The sequence below is a fragment of the Falco punctatus genome (assembly GCF_963210335.1).
Source record: "Falco punctatus genome assembly, chromosome: 7".
Classification (NCBI taxonomy): domain Eukaryota; kingdom Metazoa; phylum Chordata; class Aves; order Falconiformes; family Falconidae; genus Falco; species Falco punctatus.
Genome location: NC_137587.1, coordinates 28,384,434 through 28,402,852, shown reverse-complemented (window position 1 = coordinate 28,402,852; position 18,419 = coordinate 28,384,434). Strand labels below are relative to the sequence as shown.

Below are 18,419 nucleotides of genomic sequence, written 5' to 3'. Positions count from 1 at the left end.
GGAACACCAGTCTCCTCAGAAATGGAGCAGCTGACAGCAGCGCAGACAGGATACTTGTTTTTCCCCTTGAATCAAAACAACTTCAATAGGGGACTTCAGAGAGCTGAGAAGTCTAGTTAGCACATATGCTGTTCTGCAGGAGCCTTTGATTATCCTTCAGATATTTTTAGAGCTCCTTGTAAATGAGCTGTGGCTCCATTTGTGTGGCAACAGCTCTGCGAGAAGCAGCCTCTGGTCCGCTGTGCCCACTGCTCTGTGCCACCATGGAGCTGGACCTGGCACTGCCTCAATGCCTGCCCTGGGCCCTCTGATTTAAACAGCTTGGGGGGCACCCGCCTAAAGCCACTGATGTGCTTGGCTGCCCATTTTCCCTCCTGCCTCAGGAGAGGCAGATAGGGAAGACAGACCCTAGGAAGCACTGCAACCCCCCTCTGGTTGTGCCTGCAAGCCCTGAGCATTGCAAGCACCAGAGTCCTCCTCTTTCCAGGAAGAAATAACACACTGGCTTTTTTAGCTAAAACAAGTTTTAAGTGCCAGCTGCTAACAGCCATCTCTGTGAAGGATGTCCTGGACACCAGCAGAGTTGAGGAGGAGGAGTGCACCAGGTTTAATGCTATGACAACCATCACAGAGGAATTTTTCAATTTCCTTTTCACTCATATTGACATGAGAATCAGAGGTCCTAAAAATGAAGGGTGCCTTTAGTCCTAGATCAGATAAATTTGTGCAGGCTTCCCTTCCTGACACTGGCTCAGATCATGCACTTTGCTTGAAGGGTTCTTGCTTTTAAGTCCTTGGTTTGAAGTTATCTGCAAGGAGGCTGATCACTGCCAACCATGGCAGTGTCCACAGCACAAAGCCACTTCTAGGAAATTAATTACAGTCAGCAATGCATTTTACAAGCTGCTCTGGTTCTTTACACACAGTTGAGCTTCTGAAAGTGAAGCATTGTCCTGCTTTATGTGCTGCTAATTGACTAGCAAGGGCAAAACCCCAGAGATGATGTTTCCACCACTGGCTGCCAGGTGCCTTGCAAACCTGGAGCCTGTTAAATTGCAGCTAAGCCCGGACAACCACCAGGATTTTGCTGGGCTTGTTTACTGATCAATTAAATCACTGGCAGCGAAAGGTGCCAGAGAATGGCAAATTGTTTGTAATACTCCAACTGCTTGATGTCTTCCGGGAAGTCACTAAAAGCAACCTTTTCTATTTGATCACTAATTTTGGGATATTTTCACTTCTGAGTCTGGAAATCACTTCTTGCTTCCAGCCCCTGTGGCTACTGTCCCTGGTTAAAACTGGGCGGCATTCACTCTGAAACAACAAAAGCTTCTGCACAGCCCTTCACCTGTGGGGACCAACACATCTGCACGCATGCTTCCCCTGGGCCTAGAGCCCTCTAAGCCCAAACCTCCCTCAAGGCCAGAATTTCCACCCACATTTCCTTCCCTTCAGGATGACCAGCAAGCTGTGTTGCACTGGCACCTTGCAACCAGAACAGCCACCAGTGGGACACAGCTCAGGCATCAGGTTGACATCCAAGACTATGAGCATCCATATGACAGTGGAGCCTCAAAGGGGAAGCAAAAAACTTTTTATGCCATATGCATCCATCACATTAAACATTTGCTAGAGGGCTGAACTGCTTCCCACTTCATGTAACACTGGCTTATCCACTGGTATCCATTCCCAGGTATCCATACCCAAGATCAGTTGGAAAACTGAGATCCCTCCAGACCCAGTTAATTAAAAAGCCAGTCCTCTTTATGAGAGCTTTCACCTCTACATACTGAAGCTCAGCAATACTATCAGTATCAACACTTGCAGCATGCAGTGCAATATACAGGATCCATACAGTCAGCTGCACAGCTTCCTCCTGTTTTCTGATTCCTCCCACCGACACACAGACACATTTTCAGCTGAGCGAGCAACTGTTTGAGCTGTAAGGGGCTTTTTTCTGCCTGTGTTTCTCTTTAGCTGTGGTTGCCACCCTGTAGCAGGGTTGGCCTGAACCTTTGCAATGCCCTCACTGCTTGCACTGCTCTGCAGACAGGCACTGCTCTGCAAACATGCACTGTAGCGGAGGAAGGACAGCCCCTAGTCCATGCTGTGCCTTCACGGTGGGGCGTATCTCCCGCAGCAGCCAGGCAGAGCCTGAGGAGGCAATGTTTTCAGCTTTGACAGCTGTTTGGTCCAAAAGCACAACTCACAGCCCAGTGCTAGACCATGGACACTTGTACTTGTTTCAGGGGTTGGCTCTCTCACCCACACCGATCTAGCAGGTGTAAGAACTCCTGCATACAAAATTACTCTTATTTCATTGAACTGTTTTAAAAGTTGCACCTTTAGTTAATCCACTGTGGACCCAACCTCAATTAAAATTTTCATGTCAAAGAAGAACCAAATTTAAACCAGCCCATTCTTTTAAGGGTAGAAAAAGTCCAACTTCCTCTGGCTTTGCAGTACACAGGGTTCATGAAAAGACTCTCCATCCTTCAAACCAAACCAGACATACAGGCAAGGTTTTGTCAATGTGCATTACAAGCACAGCCCACCACAGCAAAGCCAACGATACCACCACTGTACCTGACTGGAAAGGGAGACCAGAGGCTGCAAGGGCACCCACTCCACACCCTCCCCAACTGCGGCACATGCTGACATACCTGCGCTGGTGCCAATGCCTGGCAGCCACGAGCTGCTGGGAGGTGGCAGCTCCTGCTCTGCACCCCTGCAGCCCTGGCACAGCACTGCTATAACCCAGCCCATGGTGAAATGACACAGCTCTATCACAAGACATGCTGGACCTGCTCACCAAGGTGAGGGCGTTGAGGGGCTGCAGTTAGGCCCAGCATGGGAGGAAGCAAGTCACCCAGGAGAGCGCTTCAGGGGGCTGCAATTAACCCTTCTGGATAAAATAGCACCGGACCCGCTCCTTACAGTTGTGGGCTGGGGAAAAGGAAGTGCATCAGCTTACACGCCCTTGCTCTGGCGAAATGACATTAACCTCCAAGACCAATGTAAAGAATTAGTAACCCAACTTGATAAATTTAAATGTTTTTTTATTAACAATCATTTTACATTACAAGGATAATATGACAAAAGGAAGGTTCTCGTGTACATACTGTGATATATCAACATAGCTCTATTCGTATCCAGTGTCCTAGGTCCTTTCACACAGGTACTATAAAGCATAGTCTGTAAAGTAATAACATTTTAATGTTCTCCAAAAGAGTGATATTAACATATTAATACATATGTAGTAATAGACGTCTAGATATTTTTCTCTCATTTTGTGTGTGTGGGTGTGGGTGGTGGTGGGGTGGGTGAGAGATTGCTTGAAACAGTTCAGCAGGGCTGTGCTTGGATGTGGATGTGGAGAGGTCTGAGACAAAACCTCTTGTCTTCTGGAAGTAGAAATACATTTTTGCCAGCAGTCAGGTGAGTCTATGAGGATGCCATAACTGGCAGAAGACTCCGTAGCCCTCCTATAGCATTCAGGACATTACAGCATATGAGACATGGTTCCCCCACGTAGCCCAGTGAGCTTATTTGACATGAGGTGCAGTGCATGGGAGCCCCTCGCCGGGCAGCAGCACTGTCGGCATGGGCGGGTGGGCAGTGAGGCAGCGGGCTGAGCCTACGTGAGTGTCAGTGGCATCCGAAGGAGGGGGCTGGGAGTGAGGAAACCGTCTCTGAGGTTTGTGAGGAACACGTGCCAGGGAGCTCCCCACCGGCACTGCGCAACTGAGGGGCTGCAGTGGAGTGGGGAGCCGCTGGCAAGTGGGTTGCGGCTGAGGTGGATTACCAGTTGTGTGGAGGAGAGAGGCCTGGGAGAGGGTGCTGAGGTGTGTGACAGGGCTTGGGGGGGAACTTGCACAGCGTCTGCTCATGCAATACCAGTGTAACGAGTTATTTGGTCGTCGGAATTACAACTCACCCTCCTCCCAACCGAAGCCAACAACTAAAACAGCGAGGAGTGCAGTGGTTGCCAGGCCTGGTGTGGACCTGCAAAGCCAAACCTCCATGCCTCCCCTTCAACTCTTGCGGGGAAGCAGTGCAGTGACCCACCACCTGCTGCCAGCCCAGCCAGAGGTGCCTCTCAGGTCTCCCCAGGTGCCCACCAAGGGCTTCACCCTGCAGTGGGGTCACTGTCCTACAAGCGGCTGTGTGAAGGGAGGGATGAGGTGGCTGTCCATCCTGCAGGCATTGGCAGACACCCAGGGAAGGCTGATCCACCCCCAGTCAAAGCACAGAAACACCTGTCAGGTGAAAACAGGTGTCTCTTTGCATGGGCAGGGCAAGAGGGGTGCACTCTTTGGTGCTTCTAGTCTGGCAAGGTCAGCATGCCGTGTGTTAGGGCCTAAAGGCACACATGCACCACCGACCATGCCTTCTGCGTGACCACATCATTCCCTTTCCTCCAGAAAAAACACCCGGGCCCTCGGCCAGGCAGGCTGCCCACCAGCCGAGACGCAGCTGCGAGACCTGAGGGAGCGGAGCAGCTCCTGAAGCAGAGCAGCAGCCAGCCTGACCCAGCAACAGAGCTGCGCGTGCCTCACCAGCGGGGCTTGCACACTGTCATCCTTACCACTCCGAATTCACGGCCTCTTCTCATTTGTGCTGCTCCAGCTCTATACACCATCCCTGCCACCAACAACCGCGCAGCAGCGACCCTCCCTCCACGCAGTAACGCCTTTGCTTTCCTGCTGCCTTTACCCCAGCACCACAGCCGTGTCACTGACTGATGCCCGTGAGCAAACCTACGCTCTCACTTGGTGCGGTGTGAGCGCCTGCTGGCACACGGTCTCCCTGGCAGCGTGCCGGCGACTGCCAAGGAATGCCGGGCAGAACAGCAGAAAGCCACGTTTTCACAGCACCAGTACCCGCAGTTGCCAACCGCATCCATGCAAAGAGAAAAGTGCATATGAGGGTGGGATATGTATCTGTCCAAGCCTGTCCACAGGACCTCAGCCAGAGGCTTACTCGGGAGAAGACAAGGACACTCAATCATTTTCCCCCCACCAAGACATTCCCCTATTACACAAATCTTATTTAGCACTTGGTTAACATGCCAGCAAGGAAACCCCTTGCCCTAACCACAGCAAAGCCCCTCTCCATAGAGTGCTATACACGTAAATGTAGGCCTCAGTGTATGGCTAAAACTATCCCAAAGTCCAAAGTCTTCAGTGTTACATGCCTTGTGCCTGAACACAGGGCCAGCCTTACACAAGGGTGGTTGAGTCTATCTCTATATTATATCTTTATATCTATTGAAAACATAGAAATATATAAATATATAGGATTTTATTTATAGATATATAAGCATGTGATTTTAATCTTTTGTACTGTGTGTATATGTACTGGGATGTGCGTATATACAATATATAGACCATATGCGTATGTACTGTATACATACACTAGCTTACATGCACACACATCATACGTGTCTCCAAGGGAGACAGGAATTGCATAGGCATTACTGCATTGAATACAATGGCTGGGGGAGCAACGTACCATTTCTCTGCTTTTAAGACCTCTTTCGACAGGGCTGAGGGGAATACGCAAAAGCAGATGCTGTTGCTGCTCATTCGCAAGCCGGCTGTCTAGGTTGTCTTACCCACTGGTCAAACAAACACCAGTCTTCATGAGATAAGAAAGAAAGGGGACCCTGAAGACCCCACGGGACACCTGGTTGAGTTTGTGCTGTGAGAAAGAGATGGACCGAGCCTGAATCATGTCTAAGGAGTCATGTCAGCAAAAGCGCGACCAGAACAGGGGACCATCGCTGTGGTCAGCTCGAGACCCAAGGCAGATGACACACTGGGACCCTGCCCACCGCATCCCCTCACAACCTCCTGTGGCATCCGCATACTTTTGCTGGTATGGGAAGAGCTTTGGTCTCTTGTGAGGATTATCCCTGCTGAGTTCAGTCTTGTGGCCGGAGGGTCTGGACCTCTGCAGCCACTGGTGAGCCCTGCAGAAGGACATGTCTGAATGTGCTTCATGGATTTCTGCTTCACAGCAGGGTAAAAGAGGCAAGGAGCCTGAGCAAAAAGTGAGGAGAGAAACTGCCAACCAAAAGGCCCATGGGCTAGAAATACAAACCCAATGGTCTAGAGAAGTGTGCATTATTCACAGTCAGATGCCATAGCAAAGACGCAGGGGGAAAGAGAATAAAGAGCTCATTTGAGAAAAACTAAACCCTTCTCTCTTTGCAGCTGAAGCACTTCAAGATGCTGTGAACGTGTTCAAAACAACTTCCTCTTGCTCACTCAGGGCAGCAGGAAAGGCATGGATTAAACCTGATGCGTGGCTATCTCTGAACCAAGGTGGCCTCCCTCTGTGCCATGCTGAGTGAGCCCTCCCCATGCCTGCCGCTGCCTCCTGAGGTTTGCAAATAGGGCACAGAAAAGCACTTGCTCCCGGGAAAGGCTCAGCAGGCAGGCCACTGGGAAGCCAGGGGCACTTTGCATTGGTATTCCTCCCTCCTCCCTATCTTGCTCATGCCGGCAGTCACAGCAGTCACGTTTATCCATGGCAGTAATAGCTACAGATCTGAGATAGGTGGGTAAACCTACAGGGAAAGCTTTCAAAGCACCTGCGTTTGTCTAGGACAAAAGCTGGGCTTATTTTCTGACTTGGGGGCAATCAGGAATTGTTTGTGTTGGGCGAGCTGGGCTGGGCCAAGCCGGCTGCTCCGCCAAGCACTCATTTCCCCCCTATCACCGATGCAAGGGGTCTCTGAGCCTTCCCATCATGGGTATCTGCAATATCCCATGGCAGGGAATCACACTTCCTACCGACATCACTCACAGGTGCAGGCAGTTATTTGCAAAAGAAACCAGCACTTTCCCCTTGCCACCTGACTGCACAGATAAAAAAGCCACTCGCTGTGCATTTCGCTTTGCCATCAGGAATAAGAGCAGCCAGTGAAAGCTGTCACTGATGAGAGTGGGATCTGCAAACGCACCAAAGGGAAGGAGTGACAAATTAGAGGAATCATTTCTGAACAAGGCTCTGGCAGCTCTAACCTCGCTGACAAGGCAAGGCACCATTTTCTCCCCAGTGGCAAAAGTAAAGAGGCTCAGAGCAGGAGTTGTAAACAGGCCTCTCAGGTGGCTCAGGACAAGCACTGGGGGAGCACTCCTGTCTGCAAAGGTGTCTGGAGACTGTCTGCAAGTGTCCCTTCCCTCCATGTAGGCCAGGCACTTTGACGGGCCTCTGTGACAGAGCCATGTGCAAAGGAGCTTTCAGGGCAGCAAACAGAAAGGCAGGTGTTTTTTAGTTCCCCCCACAAAGAGCTATGGAGTTCGGCAAAGGAAAGTGAAAAAAAGGGGAGGACAGAAACTGTCTTTACAGCCTCTCCAACAACCACAGCAGCTTGCATCAAGTATCTTTGTTACTTTTGCTTCTACTGCCTGCTGTGTGCATGCTCGACAAGGAAGACTGTCCCCCACCTGCCCATTCCCTGCTGGTGCATCGATTCACTTCTTGTCTCCAACATCTACGTTCACCTTGCTCATTTCCAGGTCAGAGACTGAGCAGCAATTCTTCTACCTTTTCTACCTGTTTTTTTTTTGGTGTTTTTTTTTTTTTTTTTTAATCTCCAAAGATTCTAACTAAGGAGGGAGCCTGCCATCTCCCCAGCAGGGAGCAGCTTTGCGACCTTTGTGGCAGCACCCTGAGCAGAGCTGAGTTGCCGGGCCTGAAGGGCTACAAGCACCTCTTGTGGAGAGTTCCCTATTTTATGGTCAGGCAAACAACCACCCAAGTCTGCACAGCTGGCGGGGGATTTCTAGTTTAATTTTCACTCCTCTAAATGAATGGGGGTAAATCTGATCACATCATTTATTGGGAAAGACAGGAAAAAATGCAAATCTGATCACATCATTTATTGGGAAAGACAGGAAAAAATGCAAACAAAGCCTTTTTTTTTTTTTGCTTGCTAGGTGTTGCATATTGACACCCCAGCGCTGCAACGGCGCAATGCCCTGACCTAGCTTGTGGCGTTCCCATGAGGACCGCAGGGAGAAGTGCCCAGCGCCTGCACTGCTGCCGGTGGTTCAGCAGCAGGCCCTGGTGCAGGTGCCCCCCACTGCCCGAGCCAGCCGGCAGGCTGCACATGCCATCTGAGGTAAGGCAGAGGGGACAGGGAGGAAGTGCTGCGGAGGGTATGCCGCCTGCCCAGCCCTTGCTGCTACATTCGTGGGGTCTGCTCTGCTCCCTTTGGCCTCTCTGGCCAAAGAGCCCCGTTTTACAGCAAAGAGTGCAGAGTCAGGACGCAAGGATGGGCCAACACTAGTGCTTCAGGTGGGCTCAGTCCCTTCTCAGTCCCATAGGGACAGAAGGGGAACACTCCCAAAACGCTGACCAACACCAGTCTAGCTGTTCCTGTGGGGTCTGAAAGCTGAGCCAGTCCACAGCGGCTTGGCTGTACATCTCTGCCTGGTGCTGGCTGTGTGGTTCTGCTGAGGGCAAAGTGGTTAGCGGGAGGTGAGCAAGACCTAGGCAGAAGTGCGTGTTTTCCCGGGGAAGACAGTGTGTGAACCCTGGCAGTGAAAGTGACTCCAAGAGAGATCGGTTCCAAACATGCTACATCTCCATTGAAAACAAACAAAAAAGTTTAAAAAATAAAATAATATTTTTTATATATATATATATATTTATATAAATGAAAAGCTATCAACTAGCAGCAACGGTTCTAGAGATATCTTAGCACCAAGACCAAGGGCAGGGGGGTAACAGGAGAAAGGAAAGGTTCAGTGTTGCTGATACCACCATCATGTTTCCAAACAACACAGCTTGGCACAAAGCTCATCCCTCTGGGAAGTGAGATCATGTTGGCTCGGACACCTTCTGGACAACAGGTTCTCACTCCCATGATGGTCTGGTCAGGTTGGTGCTGTCCATGCCACATCAGCAGGGCAAGGCACTAGCATCTGTGGAGTTTTTGCACCTTTTTTGTGTTTTTTTTTTGTTTGTTTGTTTTTTATTTTTTTGCTTTTCTAACCTGAAGTGATATTGTGTGAATGCCTGGAGCTCATTTACTTTAAAAGAATAAAACAACGAAGAACCCCAAGCCCACAGAACAATCTCTTTGTGATGGAAGGTGCAAGTCCCCCATTCACATTTCAGCTGGACTCTGCATCTCTTCAAGAAAGGAAGAAACATTTCGCAGGAAGAAGCAGAGCATCCCTTCTTCCTGCTGTCATCAGGCTGCTGTGCTGTGGAACATGTTACCTTGGTCACAAGAGAATACGTGAACCTTTGTAGGACATCATCACATGAATATAATCCAAGATAATCTTGCATTGATAGCTCCTGCCACCAAACTGCGGCAGGTTTTTCTTTCAGTCTTTCCAAACAAAACGAAACAAAACAAAACAAAACAAAAACCCCACAACAATCTAGGATTATAAAGACGTAGTATAAATAATGTAAATTAGAATATAATTTTTTAAGCCTTTGAATCTCTGCCCAGAGATGGCTCTTGACTCATTGGCTGTCTAGCTTCCACAGCAGCCCTGGTTTTGAATGAATAGTTGTATATATATATATATATATATTTATCTCCTACAATATAAAAATATAAATGCAAAAATTTCCCCCTGCCTTCTCTATTTTGCTATTTTATAGTCTGCACATGACACCATGTAATAATATATGTATGATAGACTGGTACTATGGTTATCATAAAAGGAGCTGAAAGCCGAGTATTACTCTACAGCCCAAAAGTAGGGAGAATTGAGAAAGGGGCGTCACAGTTTAGTGGAGGCATTTGTTTCTAAATCAGAAGAAAAAACCAAAATAACACCCCCAGCCTTTCCCTCCTGCCAGTAATCTCTGTAAGGAAAGCTCCCACTTGAGTCAAGAGATTACTGGGTGGAGCTGGAGAGCCAGGGACAACATAAACGCACAGGATGCTCTGTCGGAAATCAGAAATCTGACGGTTGTCAACAAAAGGCTCAAATGGCTCAATAACTGGACTGAACAACGGAAAGAGAGGCAGAGATCAAAACCAAGGGGAAAAAGAAAGAAACAAACAAACCCCGAAACAAAACAACACAAAAAAAACAACTCAACAAACCGACAACACACATACGAAGGAAACCGCCGGGAGGCTGAGGCTGACAAAGACCCGTCATCTAGCTTATAGACAGTTAGGTTTGAACATGTAGAGTATGGCCCCAGCACATGCTTCTAAAGAATGAAATGTTGCCACCTACACTGCAGCTGCCATGGTTGGAGACACCAGTAAATGTCTAAACATTGTCTCAATCTTTAAAATTCTGCTTAGCTTCTATCAGACGCACATCGTCTAAACTTTTAAATTTTCAGTGTGGGTTTTTCCTTAATATAGATTATATATATATTTTTTTTATAATATATCAAAGTTTAGAGTATAGATTAAAAAAATTATTCAACAGCTTTCTGATCTGAGGCATTCCTTCCTAAATATCGGGGTAAAACTCAGAGCCATGGTCCATGCTCTGCAACATTGGCTTCTGATCAAGAGATGACATCCGGCTCAGCATTTCGGCTGACAACGCGTAACTATTGCCCGACTTCTCCTCGAACCAGCTATCTAGCGCCCTTTTGCAATCAAAGTTGGCAATAGGTGGCCCATTAACAGCAATCGTCAAAAGATCACTGAGCTGCTCCAGCGTGAGCCGAGAGCGGTTGTTTTTGCGCACCCTCTGCAGGGCGGTGCGCCCCTTCTCACAGCAGGCCGATGAGGTGGGAAGGACTTTGAGGATCTGAACTATTTTATTTAGGAGGGGGAATCTCTGTTTGTACTTACAAATGTGACTGAGCAAGTCTTTAAAACCATTTTTGGTATAATAATCCACTTTGAGTTCTCGCCACTCCATCAGCAGACTCCCTCGGGTGTCCATCCCCTCTCTGCAAACCTCTCTGGAAAATGATGGGACCGTCTCCAGGTGTTCAAATATTTGTACCATATCCTCTTTCCCATAGCTCATGAGCTCATCAGTGCTTCTGGGCCAAGCTGCGAGGTCAAATACCTGACAAGCCTTCACAAATGTCCGGCTACGGGAATCGAACCTTTGGGCTAGGATCACCTGGGTCTTCTGGCAGATCTTTTCTCTGATCGACTGGAATTTGGCTTCAGCCACCCGTAGGTTTTTCACAGCAATGCCATTAAAGCTTTCACGGAAGTTTTCCTCAAACTCCTGCAAGTACTCCCCAGGCGAGTCTGCTAGCCGGCTGATCTCCTGGATGGCCTCCTCTATTTTATCATCCACCTGTGACACAAGAAGGTACTCCCCTTGGAAGACGTAGGCGAGGCGTGAAAGCACAGCAATCACATCCAGCAGGAAGTAGATGAGTTTAATTGACTGGTAGTCCATCAGGAACTGCAGGAGGGCCAAGGCAATGGCAGATGCATCTGCCCTTTGGGTCTGGCCGCTGATATCTTTGAGATGGGCCACAACCTCCAGGTAATCCTTGATTAGAGCGTTGAGCACATTTTGCTCCCCAATGATCCACTTCACTGCTCGAATGTCCCCTAAGAACTCGGTCTCCTCGCACAGAGTGGCAGCAGTGACCCTCAACTCACACATGAGTCGGGGAGAGTAACGATAGAAACTGAGCAGTTGCTTCAGGTTGTTTTCTAGCTCCTCCAGGCATGGAAGTTCTTTGCCACTGATTGCATCCAAAATTTCCAAGTGTGGCCTGTGCACCATAAAGGGCAGGCAGAGAAGCCAGGGCAAGGTCTTTCTGATTGTCATGAACAAGTTGGCTCTCAGGCTGGCAGTAATGTTAGCACCATCAACTCCCAAACCAATTGTTGGCTTCTCATCCTGCAATCGTATTCCCAGGCTGGAAAAAGCCCTGTCTAATGCCTGGAGGTAACTGTCTGTTGTAGAAAAGCCCAGTTCCTGAAGAGACAGGAATTCAGTTGCTGGAGGCCCATCGCTGCTCGTGTACTGCACATAAACCGCAACCGTGTCTGCAAGCAAGTCATCGCTCTGCCCATCTAGAATGATGCTGAGGAAGGGAGACTGTCGGATGCGTTCAACCAGGTCCTCTCGAAGAGCCCGGGCGATATGGTGGATTAAGATTTGGCAGTCTCCCTCATTCATGTATTGATCCACCACCTTGAGTTCACACTTTCTCAGTAGTTCTGCCAGAGGCCGAAAGTCATAGTAGGGCCTGCCCTCCAGGGCCAAGTGGTAGGCTGTATTGAAGAGTAGGGTCATATTTCGGCACATCTCTTCTGTCTTCTCTGGGTGCATCCTGAGCTTGTAAAGCTGCAGGCACTTCTTGTGGAGGTTGCTCTGGCTGTGAAGCTTTATTGTGTGTATCTTGAACTGCTTTGAACCAATGATGAAGGCTGAAGTCCGAGAGGATTGCACTGTGTACTGCCTACAGACGTGGCACCACATTTCATTCAATGTTGGGGAGTACCGCAGAAACCAAAACTTTTTAAGCCACTCCTGCTTGAACCGCCGTATCCTCCGGCCTGTCGCAGAAGACATCTTGGAAGGCTCGTCTGTAGCAGCAATCATGTCATTGGAAACCGATTCATCAGCTGAGTCCACTTCTTGGTCATCGTCCTCCATAATCGTGGGAACAGAGATGATACTTTCTGAAGCTGTAAAAAAAAAAAAAAAGAAAAAAAAAAGGAAAAAAATACGGTATTTACAAAGTTGCTAAGCTACTGGTGACCGTAGAACATTGCCTGATGAGCTGGCCACAACCTGCCCTCTCCTGCCCACAATGCACTATGGGTAGAATTTGAATCATGGCTTTGAAGGGAAAATAAATCAGTGTTTCTGCATATGAACTTTGTCTCCAACATGCCACAACAGACAGCAAGAAAGGACACTACATGATATAACCCAAATATTCCCCTTGGTGAAGGTTCTTGGCTGCTTGACAGCACGTTCCTGGAGGAAATGAAATGTATCTTCAGAAAGGGACACATGGTTGTGTTAAGGCAGTGGAGGAAACAGAGAGGGCCTTTCCAACAAGGGACACAGCAGGACATCATTTCATACACAAAGAGCACACATTTCAGTGTTACCACAGAGTCATTCAGACTTTCTTGGTAGCATGTGAGGCACTGCGGAGGGGCTTCCGCTGAAAGAGAGTGCATCAAAAATACAGCAAACAAACTGTCTGCAATGGAATGTCTTTTTTATTGGCAGTGCATTATTGATTACAATGGCAACAAATAGAGCAAGTTGTCATACAGAGTCTTTCCCAGACAGTGGTTTCCACTGTGCCCACAGCATCAGCTCCTGGCCCACCCAGTCACAAAACCACATGAATGAACCTTCCATGGAACCACGTGTTCACCTGAATACTCAGAGTAAAACACTTTAGATGGGTACACAGCACACAGGCATCTCACTACTCTCCTTAGGCAGGGTTTGGAGAATGCTGTTACTCGGCAAGGCTTACCTGTGGGGTCTGAGAACTCTTGGAGCTCAGGTACCTGGGGCGGTAACACAGGTGGCTCAGGTAACTTCCCAGATCTCAGCATGTCTAACTCTGCCTGCAGCTCCCGGATCTTCTTCTTCAGCCGGATGCAGTTGGGGCAGAAGGAGGTGGTGGGGATTTCGTGGGAGTTGCCTTGTGCAGAGGCCAGTGACAGCTCGGTTGGGCTGTCTGCTTTGAGTGACAGGGGCTCTTCTTCCTCGTCTTCAAGGATGCCCACCTCTTTGGCTGAGCTGAAAGAGGAACTGTGGGGGACCTTCCACTCCCCCTCACTCCGGTTTCTGCTGAGGCTCAGGGAGCCATGCTGCATGGCACTGCTACACCGCTCAAAGATGTCTTCAGCCTGGTTCTCTTTGAATTTGGCAGACTCCAAAGAAGCCTCCAGGACATCTTTGAAGATGAGGTCAATCTTTTTTTTCTTTGTTTGGGGGTGGAATTCCCCCTCGTCACAGCTGCGCTTATAGGGGCTCTTCCCTTGCTTTAAGGTGGCGAGCTGGAGTGGCCCCCTTGCGTCCTCTTGATTTTCCACATTCTTTTCTGACTTTTCCCTCTGTGACTTTTTGTCTCCTAGAAAGGAAAACGAGGGGTGGGGATTATCACTGGGAACCGAGCAACATCCCTCAATCTAAAACTCAAACGAAAAAAGAACAAAAAGGCAGGCTGAATCCCTGCAGGTCTGCATGTTGCATTACGAACCAGGGAACTGACACAACTCAGTGGAAACCGAGGCTTGTGAGAGGAGGAGCCCTGCTAATGGGCACGTCTGCAAAAACAGAGACAGTCCTGGGTAGCCACAGCAGAGTAGAACCCACACGCTTTAAAGAGAAGAGAAACTACAGGCAGCTTGTTTAACCTAAAGGTATAACCAACCTGTGCTGGAAGAGGACTACGAGGTGAATGACTGATCACAGTGGAACCTAACGCCCAGAGCCCAAGCGCTGTTTTAGCTGGCTGGAAGACCTGTGTCTGTTTTGACTTGGTAAAAGGTATCAAGTGTACAGCAGTGCAGCGAGAGATTCGGACCGTTTCATGACAACCCCAGCGTCTGTGCACGCTACAGCACAAAGTTTGCAAGCCTCTTTACTGTCATTCAGTTTGGAGGCTGCTCCAGAAATGCAAAGGTAAAGGAGTAAAAATAACTTGCACTCTTAAACCCCAAGGTACTCATTGTTAACTGAGCTACAATGGGTGAATGCCCTCCAAGAATGGAACACATAGCTTGTCCCAATGGAGTCTAAGAGCGTGGCCATTCAGTGAATTAAGAAAAAAAAAAAAAGGCAAAAAAAAAAGCAACCTCATACAAATTATTAATTGCTTAAAATAAAGGGAATAGCCAGATTTCCTTACCTGGAAATTCAAAAGACGATAGGTTTGGCTCAATTTCCATCATTCTTCTATCTTGTAAATAACTTCAAGCATTGATGGCTTCCCAAACAAGACGCTGCTTTATGCTGATTTTTTGGGGTTGTTTGCTTTTAAAGTGTATTCATGCTTTCATAAGAGTTACGGAGCAAAAGCTACCATTCCCTCTCTAAGGAGAGCAATGCTAAGAATGCAGAAAAGATGCAAGACTCGACACAGTTAGAGTAAGGCACCGTAAAAAGGGCTGGCCTGAATGGCAGGGATTTTGCACTGGGTTTGGATGCTGGCTGGCAAATCTAGCCACTTCTTGAGTGAATCCATAACAACAGATCTCATTTTCAACACACTGATGAGAATTCCTATGGGCAAAGCTTTGAATCTCTGCCTTAGTATTTCCCCTGTTATGGACTGTAACAGCTACTGGCAGAAGTAGCAATTTAGAGAATGGATTCCTCTTCTTTCTCAGTGATTTTTTCCCCCAACCAACTGAGTGGTTCAGCCCTATGGAAAAGCCAGAAATCACAAGACAATCCCTCATATTATTGGTCTCAACTCCCTTGAGGAGGCGGGTCAGAAACTACCGACAGCAACAAAACCCAGGAACCATGTTATTTTTCCATGAGTTAATGAAGTGTGCCACGTCACGCGACAGAATCATCTGCAGGGGATTTCAAATCTTTTAAATTGAAAGTGACTCAACAGATTTTGGTGCCCCTCGCTGACCACGTCCCAGTGCCCTCCCAGCTGAGGCTGCAATGTCTCTCACAAGTCTACAACCGCCCAAGTGATGCTCCATTTTGACAACGTCTCTGCACTCCTTTTGCAAACACAGGCTGAGGCCAGCTTGCCGCAGGATGAGCCCATCAGGATGTCAGGGGGTTTCTAGGATGGTCTCCGCAGCCGCATGGGATTCAACCCGACTGTGTGGTAGGCTACGGCAGGTCCCGAGAAGCCCAGAGGCAGATGTTCACCACACATGTAGTGCAGAGCAGGCTGTGAGTCACCATTCCAGCTCACACAAACCATGACACCATGACAAACCATGACTAAAGGCATGTCTGTATAGCAGGGCAATAGCTCATAGCCTTGGTGCCCCTCCAGAGCAGCTGCTCCAAGAGCACAGTCTTTCTCTTGCTGTACTTTCAGAAAGTACTAAGCCATCCAGACAACTAATGCGTGCATGTTACACAGCAAAATCACTGCAGCCTGTACCTATCACTCAGTGCTGTTCATTAACATAAAAAAGCACATTCATACCGATGTCAATTCAGAAGTGGGAATTGCCCAAGTACAGCCATCAAGACGTAACACTGCAAGTGCGTAATAACTCTAAGGTGGTAGAGGATAACCAGATTTTTCAGGACATCTTGTCCACCCCATGATTAAAGAGGAGACACCTTTTACCAAGTCAAGGCAGCAACAGCAGCTGTGTAATAATATACACGGGAATCTTAATTAGAAAGTTATATTTAGTGTGGCTGCCCCTCTGAGGCCTTGCCATTCTGTGGCTAGGCCTGGAAAGAAATGCCCTTAATTAAATTCAGGTATCAGGATTGTATAGATGAATAGATGCATTAAGAATTTTTGCCCTCCTCTGAAGTTTCCTATATTGCTGACATGACATTGACCTAAAGAACTGCTGGGTTTGTTCCAGCATGGCTACTCTTAAGGTAAGATAATAATTTTTATCCAGGGAAGAATCAGCCTAACAAAGCCTCCTGTATGTTGTACATGCACTCTAAGGTTGTGAGACTAAGGAGTCTCTAGCTGATGTCGCGCTGATCCCAAATTATCTTTCTGAAGAAAGAGGAAATAAATTAAGCGAGGAAAATGGACATACAAACACACCAAGGAAATCTCTTTCATATGCACACAAACCCAGCCGGAGCTCCCTCAAACAGGCTGCTCACAGAAGCCAGAAAAAGCAGCATGTTCAGAGGAAAAACCTAATGCTGTCTGTGGGATCACCAGCTTGGCAATCTTCAGGCCAGAAAGTCTAGTGATGGGGGAGCTCGGTGATCCCTGGGCTTTGCGTCAGGCCCTTGCAGCGCACACACGACACGGCACAACACAACACATGACATGACACAACACAGCACAAATGTTTCTTTCGTGATCTCTATGACAGTGGTTATCATTGTTATATATTGTACACTCATCCATCCACACCACACAGAGCTGGGGGCTCTCATCCAGAGGTGCTCTTCTTCTAGAAACGCAGCCCTCCTCACACAGCCTGTGCGCCACCTACTACACCCACTGCACTTGGTCTAACAAGTGTGGCAGCCCAGGGGCATCGGGGGAAAGGGTGGAAAGGGAGGGGACTCACCGCTTGTGAGATTTCTGTTGATGGTCTCCTGGGACATACTGTGCAACCGCTTCATGTAATCCTCACTGTACCAGACCCGCAGCTTCTCCCCAGGGCAGATGTCGCGGCAGGCACGGAAGTAAATCCTCTCGCTGTGCTGGAAGGCCATCAGGTTCTGCTCCCTCTCCTCCCGGGAGATGATCACATACCTGAGGGTGAGGTGACAAGGCAGGTGTCAAGCACAAACTTCTCTCCTGTGCCCCCTCTTGTACCAGAATGACAACCACAATGAAGCCAGAATGACCTTCAGAGAGAGCCATCAACACAGCCAGGCTGGAAAGCATGGAGTTATAAGTAATGGTGTGCAAATTGCCAGAGATACAGGACAACAAGCATGGACACCCAGGGAACACCAAGCCAGTGGGTCCATTTCTGCTGGGGAAGGGACAACAACAACGTATATCCAATCTGAAGGAGTATCTGCCAGTAGGGATGACACAGACTCTCATGGGCAGAAACCTTTGCCTAGTAATGGAAAGAAGGACACCTGGGCTCCCCACCACCAATTCACATCCCAAGGCCTCCTCCCTTGTTCTCAGGAACATCCAGAATACGGCAGGGTCCCTCTGCCTGTCTCTTTCCCCAAAACATCATCTTCCTTTTTAGTAGATACCGGATTTCCTTGCTTCTCTCCTCTCAGGCAAGCAGAATTGAGCTACCCAGGACAGAAACAGAGACACCTAATGTGCATGAGGGTATTCGCTGGTTATCCAAAAGGAGACCAAGGACATGCCAGTACTGGCAGTTTTGGTGCTGGGGCATTCAGTGGGATGGGACACAAAAATACAAGCAGCCCTGCAAGTGGAAACCCCAGCACCACTTTGTGGGTGTCTCCTGGCAGTGCTGACAGAAAGATCATTTTCTGGGCATGGGATTTATTTTCCTGATTTAAACCAGCTAAATTTCCACTCAGCAGAAATGTATTAATTTCCCACTCCAAGCAACTGGCCCTCTGTGCAACTTGCTAAGCCAGTGATCTATAGATAGAATCATATTATCTGCTCTCACACTCCTCGTGTTCTTGCTAGAGGACATGAAAAAGGCTTGGTAATACTGGTTCCAGCTGCCACCAACATGAGCTCGTAACACTTGCCTAGGACCAGGAGGAGGCTCCGTCACTGCACGTACAGACCCAAAAGCAGATATGAACAGTTCATAGCTAAAAGCTTTTTCTTCTTCTATGCCATTTGCCTCTATTATTCAGCACTTCCTGCTGTAATGACAT

General features: G+C 48.4%; 1 protein-coding gene across 4 annotated transcripts in view; it reads right to left on the bottom strand.

The window, feature by feature from the left end:
• Window positions 1-3,042: 3,042 nt before the first annotated feature.
• Window positions 3,043-18,419, bottom strand: part of PRDM11 (PR/SET domain 11) — a 52,759-nt gene continuing 37,382 nt past the window's right edge. For 2 of the 4 annotated variants that reach the window (XM_080396777.1, XM_080396776.1), the window contains exons 6-8: window positions 17,156-17,343; window positions 13,429-14,031; window positions 3,043-12,616 (exon numbers count right to left, since the gene is read on the bottom strand). In XM_080396777.1, the coding sequence (XP_080252903.1) occupies window positions 10,452-12,616; window positions 13,429-14,031; window positions 17,156-17,343 (2,956 nt within the window). In that variant the 3' untranslated portion in view covers window positions 3,043-10,451. The remainder of the gene's footprint in view (window positions 12,617-13,428; window positions 14,032-17,155; window positions 17,344-18,419) is intronic. The other 2 variants (XR_013929678.1, XM_080396778.1) reach the window with 2 other exon arrangements.